Consider the following 12142-nt stretch of genomic DNA (forward strand, 5'->3'; position numbering starts at 1 on the left):
TGTTTTTCTATAAACCTTACATGCACAACTTTTCTTAAGAACTTCAGCAATTTGTAACTTTTAGAACCTAATTAATGTAACACAGTCTATCACAGATTCCTCCATATACAGCTCTTAGTTTATACTAACTTAGGCTGCCCAGTTCATTATTCTTAGATAACAGAAGTCCATTCAGCAAAGTCCATAACCGACTTCCGCTACCCCAACTGGGTATCCCAGAAAGGGAGGCCACATGCTCATAATAGAACTACATTCTAAAGCATTCCTTCCTGTTTATTCCCATTTGGAAGGCCAAGAGAGAGCTCTGATCGGCTGCCCTCCTTGTAATTATAGCCCACCACAAAGGGGCAGAGCTATGAACACCTGTGAGTAGGGATGAGCCGAACACCCCCCTGTTTGGTTTGCACCAGAACCTGCGAACAGACCTAAACTTCGTGTGAACTTTAGAACCCTATTAAAGTCTATGGGACTCGAAAGTTCACAATCTAAAGTGCTAATTTTAAAGGCTAATATGCAAGTTACTGTCCTAAAAAGTGTTTGGGGACCTGGGTCCTGCCCCAGGGGACATGGATCAATGCAAAAAAAAGTTTTAAAAACGTCTGTTTTTTCAGGAGCAGTGATTTTAATAATGATTAAAGTGAAACAATAAAATTGTAATATTCCTTTAAATGTCGTACCTGGGGGGTGTTTGACTTATTTAACCATTTTTACACTTTCTTTGTGAAATGGTAGGGGTACTTTTGTACCCCCTTACCATTTTAAGCCCCCCGCCCGCAGACCGCCACAACCACCGCTCAGGGTTGTGGGGATGAGGCCCTTCTCCACATCAACATGGACCCCCAAAGCATCCTCCCAATGTTGAGAGCATGTGGCCTGGTATGGTTCATGAGGGGGGAGCGCTCTCTCGTCTCCCCCTCTTTTCCTGCGGCCTGCCAGGTTGCCTGTTAAAATTTGACACGGGGTTCCCCTTAATATCCATACCAGACCTGAAGGGCCTGGTAATTGAATTTAGGGGAACCCCCATGCTTTTTTTTTTCTTTTTTTTCTTTTTTTTAATCAATGAATGAATGACTTGTCGGCTAATACAGAGAACACTCATTGAGTGTTCTCTGTATTACGGGAGCCGACAATATAGCCTCGAGTGATTTTAAAGGACTTTTTTTCCTGCATAAATGACACTTTGTGCAGGGACAGTTCTAAGCATGGGAAACATGCGCCCCTTCTCAGGCATACTATAGACACCCCCCAGGTACGACATTTAAAGGAATATTACACTTTTATTGTTTCACTTTAATCATTATTAAAATCACTGCTCCTGAAAAAAGGGCTGTTTTTAAAACTTTTTTTTGCATTGATCCATGTCCCCTGGGGCAGGGCCCAGGTCCCCAAACACTTTTTAGGACAGTAACTTGCATATTAGCCTTTAAAATTAGCACTTTAGATTTCTCCAATAGACTTGTATAGGGTGTTCCGGCTTTTCGAATTTGCCGCAAACAGCCCAAATTGTTCACTGTTCGCTGAACAGGCGAACAGCCAATGTTCGAGTCGAACATGAGTTCGACTCGAACTCGAAGCTCATCCCTACCTGTGAGTTAGCAGTCTTAACCCCTTCCATGATCCCTTGGGCAGCCTGCTATGCAAGAACTCGCTAGAACATACTTTATAATAACTGCAGTGCAAACATTAACATTAAAGTGGAAGTAAACTCCCCTATCGTTTTCAGCCAAGGAAGCTGCCATCTTTGCCTCTGTTTAATCTTCAACTGCTATGGTGGTGCTGCACATGTGATTCGTTATGACACCAGCCATTGGATGGTTTGATAGTTTGGCTGAGAGCACAGCCAATGTGCAGTTAGCATTCCCGGCATGCCTTTTTTTTTTAACTGTTTAAATCGATGGGTTTACTTCCACTTTAAGTAGTGTGTATCACTCAATTAGGCACCTGCCTACAAGCGATCACCAAACTGTGGCTGCAGGCAGGATGTGGTCTTTTGCCTAACTTTATCCAGATCTTGGAAAACTACTCCTTCCACTGACACTAACGATGAGCGCTATTCCTCCCACTGACACCAACAATAGGGCTCTATTCTTCCTGCTGATACCAAGGATGAGGCACTATTCCTCTAGTTGACATCAACAATGAGGTATTATTCTTCCCACAGATATAACTATTGAGCACTCTTCCTCTCATTGACACCAACGGTGAGGCACGTTTCTCTCACTATTACCAATAATAGGGTACTTTTCCTCTTCCTACTGACCACAGATGCCATGTAATTTATTTATTCTCACTCACCACCAAGTCTGAATCATTGTTTGCTCCCACTGTCCACAGCCTGGCCCCCTAAAGTCTGAAGGGCAGCAAATCGGGCCTTTGTTTAGAAACCCCTGATCTTTAGACATAAACAAACATGGGTACCCTGTCTACACACACACACAGGTACTCCATCTGCACACACGCAATTACACATAGGTACTTCATCTATACGCACACATTGGTACCCTGTCTATATATACACACACATATATCCCTTCTACATACATAAACAAAAAGATACACATGAAAGTCAGATTTATATCTTTGCACAAAGCAGCATTTATTAAATGATAAGGAAAAAGATTAGAATTTCAAGAGTGCAGATATAACTAATGACTGTTAAGGATAATGGTAGTGGAATGAAGCAGCTGTACATATTTTGACAAATTTCATTTTTTTGTTGACCAATCAGAATAATTAACAGACATATCTTTTTGGTTAGAAAGGCAAACAAATGGCTCCTTAACATATTTTTTTGGCAATGAAGCTATGTTCTTCGTTGGGCTTCTTTTCTGCCAGCCTGGTATTGGTAGACCATTCCTCCTATGCCATCCCTAACATCCCATTAGAAAGCTATCTCTCTGGAGTACAGAATATTCCCACCAGCGTGTGGTATACTGTGACCTCTTTAAAGTTTTCTAATTTCTAACAGTTTGATATTTTAAGCCTTTTTGTTGAAAAAGTAAGATAGCAACTGGAGTTTTAGGATTTATTTCTGCTGGTAGATCTCGCTCACTTTGGTTGAAACAATTCTGTCATTCATTCTCTCTTCAGTAATTGCGGTCACTACCCGGCTTCTTCTGTGATCTGAGAATAGGAAAGCGTAAATGGTAAAGCTTAATTACTTATTAATGTTTAATCTGAAGTATAAGGAGTTGTGACATACAAAAAATAAATAAAAAAATAATAATCATTGACTAGCATTTATGGCCTGAAGTGCTGATCCAATGGGATAACGGTCAGTACATCCAATACCAATTCTTCAAATTGGATTATTCTGGTGCCAGGATTGCCACACACAAGCCTTTGGTACAGGGCTACACGCTATCAGTGCAGAGGCCTGTAACACAGGATAATGTGAGTATGCCACAGAATAGAGGAATTATTGTCCATCCATTCATCCAAAAGGGACATTTGGTTGGACTGACCCTTTAAATGCTTATACACATAAAGCCACAAAAGATGGAGCTTAGTAAATGTTTCTGCAGTGTGACAAGTACTTTTTAGTGCTGGAACCCAGATGGTTTGTTACATTAGCCAAAATACATTGATTTGTGTCTCTGAAATGAATTTGACTAGCTGCTTTGGCTCATGCTGATGTGATCATTTGTTGTTCATTCTGGAGGTGCCAGCCAACAGAGCTTCTAATATGAAGATCAATACACTATGGGTGTAGTGCCATCAAGGGCGTGTGGGTACGGGGCTTGGATATGATCTCCATCCATAAATTAGTGTAGTTAACAAAAAATAAAAATAATTTTGCAAAATTTTTCTGTAGTTACCTGAGAGTGAAGATGAAGCTGACTTTCCTCCTTGTATTGATGAATAATTATTGTTATCATATCTGTTACCATTAGCATTACCTTTACCATAACTATTGCTGTGCTCTGAGCCGCTGTACAAAAATATAATAAATTGAGATATATAAAATGGGGATGTACACTTTGTTTAAAATCAAATATTTAACAATAATAATATATAGCATAAAGAAAGTAATCTCAAGGTTTTGGTGTAATTGTCTTTAGCTAATCCTGCACTGTGAGAAAAGTGACTACTGCCAGTGCTATGTAGGGATGGTGGAAACACCAATCATCACTTCTTAATCCCATTATATTTGCCTATACATCTTTCTGAATGGCTGTTTAGAAATCCAGACAATCATGAAAAGTAAATTGTATGTTTCTTTAGAAAAAAAAAAAATCTTTCTAATACACCTACCCTTCTTCTTCTAGAAGCTTGCGGTACATCTCTATCTCATTCTCTAGCTTGCTTCTGATGTCCAGCAGAATCTTATACTCTTGTGACTGGGTTTCCAGTTCATGTCGGAGCTCACACAGCTCATCTTCCAGGATCATCACCTTGTTTTGAATGTCGGTCAGCTCATCATAATATCGACCTTCTGTCTCTGCCAGTGCGTTCTCCAAAGAGGTTTTCTATTTGAGGGAACGTTTATGACTTTTCATTTCACAGAAGTAACATCTCAGCCCATCACCAACAAACCCAGGATATAACCCCAAATCCAAATAGAATATTAAGTATAAATTAGAAGTATCAAAATCTATCAGGCTGTTCTAAATGTATACAACATAGGGGCTGGTACTGTACCGTGGCACACTGTGTCTGCAGTTCTATCTCCAAATTCTGTACAGTGCGTCTCAGTTCCATAACTTGACTCTTTTGGGACTCACACTGTTCATTGCTATCAGATATCTCGCTGTTCAGCTCGTTGATCTAAAACAAAATGTACAGAATTTTTCAGTTAAAATACACATCAGGAAAATGAGGATGCACAAGCATTTCATCAGGAACTGAAGACCTCTTACGTGAAACAAATGGGAAGACAATTACTGCAACAATATGATTTATTTATTTTTTTTACAAAGAAAATTCACACCTTCATATCAGTCTTTAGAGAAAACATATTATCAGTTGTCACCTTTTGCTGGTATTCTTCCTCTGCCTTTTTACGATTTGCTTCTGCCAACTCTTCATACTGAGACCTGGTGTCATTCAAGATTTTAAGAATGTTGATACCTGGAGCAGCGTCCATCTGGACTGTCACATCACTAGAGACACCTTGCATGGATTTCATCTCCTAGAAATCAATGATTAGTTAGTCAATTAATAACCAATGTCAGCAACAAACACATTTTCAAGGGTTTAAATGTGACTTTTGTTATCTTCCATGCAGGGCCGTTTTTAAGACAGGGCAAAAGGGGCAGCCGGGCCCTGTCATTGTTGCGGGGCCAGAAGCAGTGGCCTCATAATTGCCAACTATCATGATTTAAATTCCCTCGTCCCTTGAGGTTTTAGTCCTGTGCTGTGTCCTGATATCTCAGTGTAAAGTGCTGCTACTAATGATAACCAGCTCTGCCCTATTGTTGTGTACAGATGACTCACCTGCAGACCCTGTGTTTACATGTAAATTACCGGCATTCATATGTAAATAGCAGTGGCCGGCAGCATTCATATGTATATCATGACCCCCTGAGGTCATATACACAGTAATCTCTAGCAACCAATCAGCAAGCAGAAATCATATGCTGTAACCTCTAGTAATTAATCAGTGAGCCTTAATGTGTGCTGTAACCTCTAGCAACCAGTCAGTGGGTGGTAATGATACACTGTAACCTCTGGCAACCAGTCAGTGAACGGTAATGATACACTGTAACCTCTGGCAACCAATCGCAATAGCTGCCTGATCTGATTCAGTAAACTGATTTTAGAGTCTAGCTGCTATTTAATGTATGTCTCAGAGCATGTGGAGAGCAAAACTGCATGGTGGGGGGGCCCAAGAAAAGTTTTGCCCAGGGTCCAATCAGTATTAAAGATGGCCCTGCTTCCATGTGCACGCTCTAAGCTTTAACGATAAAAAACATTATACTATCTTAACATGAAGATTTGATGGGTCAGAACTAGAAAAAAATTAATGTAGTTCTTGTACCTATGGCAGTATAAAGTCTAATTATGCTACTGGTTTGCCTATATTACCAAGACCTGTCTATCAGCATATTGTCTATCAGCATATATGTATACGGCAAGTGCATTTTTCTTACCTCTTCATGGTTTTTCTTGCGGCATGCAAGTTCTTCTGTTAGGCTCTCAAACTGGGATTCAAGACTGGATTTATCCAATGTCAAGTCATCCAGGGCTTTACGTAATCCGGCGGCATCGGCATTCACATTTTGAAACAGGCAGCGTTCAGTTTCATACCTGAAAACACAAACCATCATTGTTATGGCTGATGAGAAAATATTTTGATTGCAATAGTCCCTTAGAGTAGCTGGGACTGTTGACCACGACAACAATCTCTAAATGCTATATTTGCCCTGCCTTAAAGTATGCAGTCACTTGTAAGAGTAAGTATAACGTCTCTCATTATTGTCCTAGGCCAGTGATGGCGAACCTTGGCACTCCAGATGTTTTGGAACTACATTTCCCATGATGCTCATGCACTCTGCAGTGTAGTGGAGCATCATGGGAAATGTAGTTCCAAAACATCTGGGGAGCCAAGGTTCGCCATCACTGTCCTAGGCTAAAACGAATTAACTAACAAAACATTCACGTAAATACACAAATATTTATTTTTTCTTGGTATAGTACGGCAAGGTTTGATCCCCACAATGCTTTTTGTGCTTTTTGCAATCCTTGAGGGAAGTTCTCCCCAAACATTTTAGCTAGCCTCCAAGTGATTCTTCTTAAGAATATATAGAGAATGAACTAATGGGATGGGTCAAAACTTACTTTCACCTAAAATGATAAAAGTATGCAGCTTAGAGCTACTTTTGAACAGTGATTTCAGTAGTCTGAGAAATGCAGTTCCTATTGGTTGCCAGCAGGTGCCTCTGTGTACCTCAAAAATGAGGTTTAGCTCACTTTCCATTGTTTTATTATTGTTTTATGCCATTTAGGAGAAATTATGCACTTTGAAGATTTTTTTCAAGGGGTTAATAGTGGGAAATATTTTTCAGTCCATTTGCCATTATGCCTCCATGTATAATATTTGTTAGAAAAATAATTTTTTGTTAGATTTAAGGTTTACATACACTAAAATAACATTTTGGTTATAAACAGTGAGCAAATGCAAAGATTTGTTTTAGATCCAATTCAATTTCATAGGAATTGTATAACTATACACTTTTTTCACTTACTTCACTTTGAAATCATCCGCAGCCAGTCGAGCATTGTCATTTTGCACAGTGAGATGATTATTATTCAAAGTAGTACAAAACATCTGTAAGAATATAGGGGGAAACAAAGTAGAAGGAGCTTGACATGATAAATCTGGACTATAAATATCTGTATGAGATATTATTTTCTTTCTGCTTTTTAATAATAAAAAAAAAAAAGCATTAGGTAATAGTTAGGACTTCTGCAGAGTTTTTATTGCTGTTTTTGCCCCCCCTGGGGGAGATTTTGGCACACTTTCTGTTCCAGAGAACAGGAATTGGGAGGCTTTCCCTCACTTTCTGACTTGGTGACAACTACATGGTCACTGGGAATTGAGAATCACCCAGAGATAAACATAGTAAAAGGAAACCATCTAAGCTTTCAATCCAAAAAATAGTCTGGCTGGATAATTCTTTGGACATTGCAGAAACACAAACCGCTCTATTACATTTTTATGATTACTGTTGCTTTGTTAAGTTTTAATAGACCAATTTGATTAAATAATACATGTAATTTGTTCATATCTAACATATGCTGATCTGGCAAAGGGGGGTTGGGTTAGTGACCCTGGGCCTGGCCTCTGTAAGGGGTTTGAAAACCGGGAACAAATAAGGATAAAGGCAGAATAGGGTCTTAGCTAAGTTGCATCTTTGTCCTCTGCCCCATCCCTTTGTTTGCCATTGATCGCCATTTGCAATAGATACAGAGAAGATGTCCAGTTTTCATTGTCTGTACTGACACTACTCCATCAGGAATCAAATGCTGCAAGTACTTACTCCTTTATGAAGTGACATGTCTTAGCATTATTGCTTATTGGCTGTTGATATATCATTACTCTTACTACATGATTGTGTTTTTAGGCTTAGGAGGTGCCCATAACTGTCCTGCAAAGCAATTCTGCATAAATATATATTCATAACTATATATTTGAAATTTCACAATGTATATTTAAGTCTCACGCTTTTTTCATTATGATTCATATCTCCACCACTAATATATAGTTTTCTTTGGCATTGCACATTTGCAGGAGTTGCTCAACAGAAATATGTTTCTTCTATACAAATTCATTAAGTATAAGCTTAAAGGGTGTGCTGGAAGGCTTACCTTATTTTTAAGTTCTTCAATGGTCTTGTAATATTTGGTGTAATCAACTTTTTGAAGTTTATGGGTGTCATACCAGTTTCTTATCTTAATCTCAAGTTCCGCATTAGAGTCTTCTAGAGCACGCACTCTGTCCATATAGGTAGCCAAGCGAGAGTTAAGATTCTGCATGGTTTCCTTTCCTCCAGCTTGATGATGGCTAACTTCTCCAAGGGAACAATTGCTAAAGCTAACTCTTTGCCCAGAATTTCCTCCGCAGACTCCGCCCAAACCTTGATGGTTAGCTGAACTTCTGCTAGAAAAGCCACCTGTTGACCTACTGCTAAAACCACCACTATAGCCTCCATTCTGCCCACCAGAATGACCACCCCCTACACCAGTACATCCCCTCGAGCTGCTATTATGTCCTCTAGAGGTGTCTCCATAGCTTCCGCTTTGCCCTCCACTGGAAGAACCACTTGTATATCCACCAGAGCTGCCACCATGGCTTCCACCTTGCACACCTCTAGAAGCACCAGCATATCCCCTGGAACCACTGTCATAGCCTCCACTATGACCTCCACTAGAGCCACCTGTATATCCACCAGAGCTGCCATCATAGCTTTCACTTTGTCCACCCCTGGACACTGCATCATGTCTCCTAGAACCACTGTCATATTCTCCACTATGACCTCCACTAGAGCCACCTTCATATCCCCCAGATCCGCTACCCTTGCTTCCACTTTGTCCACCCCTGGATACTGCATCATGTCTCCTAGAACCACTGTCATAGTCTCCACTATGACCTCCACCAGAACCACCAGTATATCTACCAGAGCTAACACCTTGAGTTACAGTTTGCCCTGCCCTGGAAATGCTAGAACCACCACTTGAGTGAACACTAGAATAACCACCACCAGATACACCACTAGAACCAGCTTTCTGATTTCCAAATGAGTCATTTCCTGAACCATGATCTGACCCAGAGACTATGCTTCTTCTGTGGTCATTTCTGTAATTAGATAATTCATTATGGCTCTGACCTGAACCACCATAAGCATGTTCCTCACCATAGTGTCCTCCAGAAGTGTTTCTAGCACTTGGATGTCTTTGGGTATTACCTCTAGGACCAGTAATCTGCTCATCATTATGGACATCAGAAGATGTATGCTCATCACCTCTATCTTCACAGTCTTCACTATGTCTGAAAGACCTGCTTGATGTTGAACTCCCATAGGATTCCTGGTGGGTTGAATTTCTGTAAGACATTTTCTTCAAGAGAGAAATGTAGATTAAGAGAGAAGAGGTGATTGTCAAAGCACACAGTAGCACTGCAGTGTCTTTGCTACATTTTATACCCAAGTGGGTGTTGCGTGGCAAACTTCCATAAAAGTTTGAATGTTAAAATGTTACTAACCTAGAAACTCTATATACTTATTTATAATGTCTAATAACTGACTTCAAGACTATTTCTTTGAAATTGGGTAGTAGTTTGAGAATAGATCGCATTTTAAAATAGAGACAGGTGGAGTTAAGTATGAGATTTATTGCTATAATTTAGGAGTTTATTTAATGTTTTTACTATATATTTTTTATTATCACACAGAAGGAACACAGCATTAAAATATCTGTCTTCTGACAAAAGAGAAATTAAACTTGTTGGCATTCGAGCAAACAACATTCTTTCTCAAGTAGTGCTTGGTTCTCAACTTAGAATAACCTTAAACCAATAAAAAGTTATTATGCTATAAAACCACAGAAAATTATAGGTAACAGTTTTGGTAAGGTAACGATGCACATGATAGAGCCAACAGCAGTTCCTCTGGAATGAACACTTGTTATGTTAAAGAGACTTCTCTCCAAACCAACTTTGTTATATTGATAGTACTAAAAAACGTATTTTATCATTGTTATAGTCTTGCTTTAAGATGAGTGTGCAAATCCTCACCAATGGCATGCAGTTACAGCTCTGCGGCTGCCAATCTATCATTCATTAGTTATTTTTTACAGTTTTTTTCTTTTAATATAATAAACATGTCCTACTCACATGTTTTTTGCAATAGTTTTGCACTGAGCAGCTCGTACCCCCCTTCTTGGTCCCTCTCCAGTGTTCCTGAATCTTCCTTTTTGGGGATTGCCCCAATCCTAAGCCACGCTGCATTGATGCAGACAGCACAGCTCAGGCCCCTCCCCTAATCCCTCGTTACAATATTTGATTGACAGAAGCATAAGCTAAGGGCTCCCACTGCTGCCTCTCTGTCCTGTGAGGAGAGAGAGAGGAGAGCAGCTGCTCTCATGCAAAGCATTTGATTGAAATTGGGCTCACATAAGTATTTAGAAGGGGCCTGGGCTTTTACCTTAATGCAGAGAATGCATTAACTACTTGCCGACCAGCCGCCGTCGTTATACGGAGACAGATTGGCTCCCCTGCACAAATTGCCATAGCTGTACGGTGGCCACTTTAAGGGTTATAGGGGGCGCGCTACCCTGGAGTCAATGTGGGTGGCCAGTGGCTGCGATGTCAGCCAGACACCCGCGATCGCTACTCGGAGAGCCAGAACGGGGATCTGTGTATGTAAACAGACAGATCCCTATTCTGACAGGGAAGTAGAGAGAGATCTGCTGTTCCTAGTGATCAGGAACAGCGATCTCTCTCCACTCCCAGTCAGTACACTGCCCCCACAGTTAGAAACACCTAACTAGGACACACTTAACCCCTTGATTGCCCCCTAGTGTTAACCCCTTCCATGCCAGTGAAATCTTGTCAGGGCTGGCTCAGCCCTTCCTTCTCTGAGCTGGGCACTCAGTTGTCGGCTAATTGCCAGCTCTCATCTCTCTCCACAGTTAACCAGCTGTTGCGGATCTGCTCCTCAGTCCCACCTACTTAATGATCTCCAGCTCACTTCATTCCTACCTTCGCCTTGGTCACTTCACTAGAAACCATCTCCGGCGTTCCTGTTTAAAGACTGGCTTTGCTGACATCCCTTCTGGCTTCTTATTCTGCTTGCTGTTCCTCTACTTGGATCCCTGACTTCTGGCTTGGCTGATTACCCGATCTGGTTTTGTCAACTTTAAGAGGAACTCAAGCCATTTTATTTTATGTTTTTAATAGTGTGGAGGGGATTAAACATCATTTTTTTAATTACTAAATTTCCCTTCCCTTGCTGTGCCAGTGACAGTGTTGTCATCGGGACAGAAAGTAAGGGAAAGACAAAGACAGCAATAAAAATGCTCTTGAAGCATTAGCTCTTGAATGCAACCACAATGTCCAAAACTACAAGAGAAAAAATCTGACTAGAGATACAATTTAAAATATTCACCTTTTCCCATCCTCTCTGGTTTGGGCAATATCTCATGTTCCCCGAATACATACTGTATACATTTACTGCCAGCACAGTAGCTAAACACACATTTTTGTGAACTCTTAGCCCTTGTACACACGGTCGGACATTCCGACGGAAAATGTCTGATCGGACCGTGTTGTCGGATAATCCGACCATGTGTGGGCTCCATCGGACTGTTTCCGTCGGAATATCCGACCGACAAAGTTTTAGAGCTGGGCTATAAAATTTTCCGACAACATGATCCGATCGGACTTTGTCCGATCGTTTGTAGAGAATTCCGATCCGACAAAGTGCCACACATGCTCAGATCAAATTCCTAGACCAAAGCTATTGGCTACTAGCCTGAATGTAGTCCCGTTGTAATGAAATAACGTCATCACGTTCTGAACAATCGGATTTTCCGATAACTTTGTCCGACCGTGTGTATGCAACACCAGTTTCGGACAAAATCCGTCGGACAAAATCCGACGGATTTGGTTGTCGAAATGTCCGGCCGTGTGTACAAGGGCTAA

The 12142-nt window shown here is 40.6% G+C and overlaps 1 protein-coding gene across 1 annotated transcript; it reads right to left on the bottom strand.

Moving 5' to 3' along the window:
• Positions 1–2660: 2660 nt before the first annotated feature.
• LOC143934920 (keratin, type I cytoskeletal 12-like) lies at positions 2661–9555 on the bottom strand. The gene is made up of 8 exons (XM_077458483.1): positions 8311–9555; positions 7188–7270; positions 6093–6249; positions 4973–5131; positions 4642–4767; positions 4255–4469; positions 3819–3931; positions 2661–3123 (listed from the first exon to the last, which is right to left on the bottom strand). Exons 1-8 carry the CDS (start codon positions 9553–9555, stop codon positions 3026–3028), a joined length of 2196 nt encoding a protein of 731 aa, XP_077314609.1. The 3' UTR covers positions 2661–3025.
• Between the last annotated feature and the right edge of the window lie 2587 nt (positions 9556–12142).

The sequence above is a fragment of the Lithobates pipiens genome, unplaced genomic scaffold, assembly GCF_037356315.1.
Source record: "Lithobates pipiens isolate NorthernLeopardFrog02 unplaced genomic scaffold, aLitPip1_a1.2 Scaffold_28, whole genome shotgun sequence".
Taxonomy (NCBI): domain Eukaryota; kingdom Metazoa; phylum Chordata; class Amphibia; order Anura; family Ranidae; genus Lithobates; species Lithobates pipiens.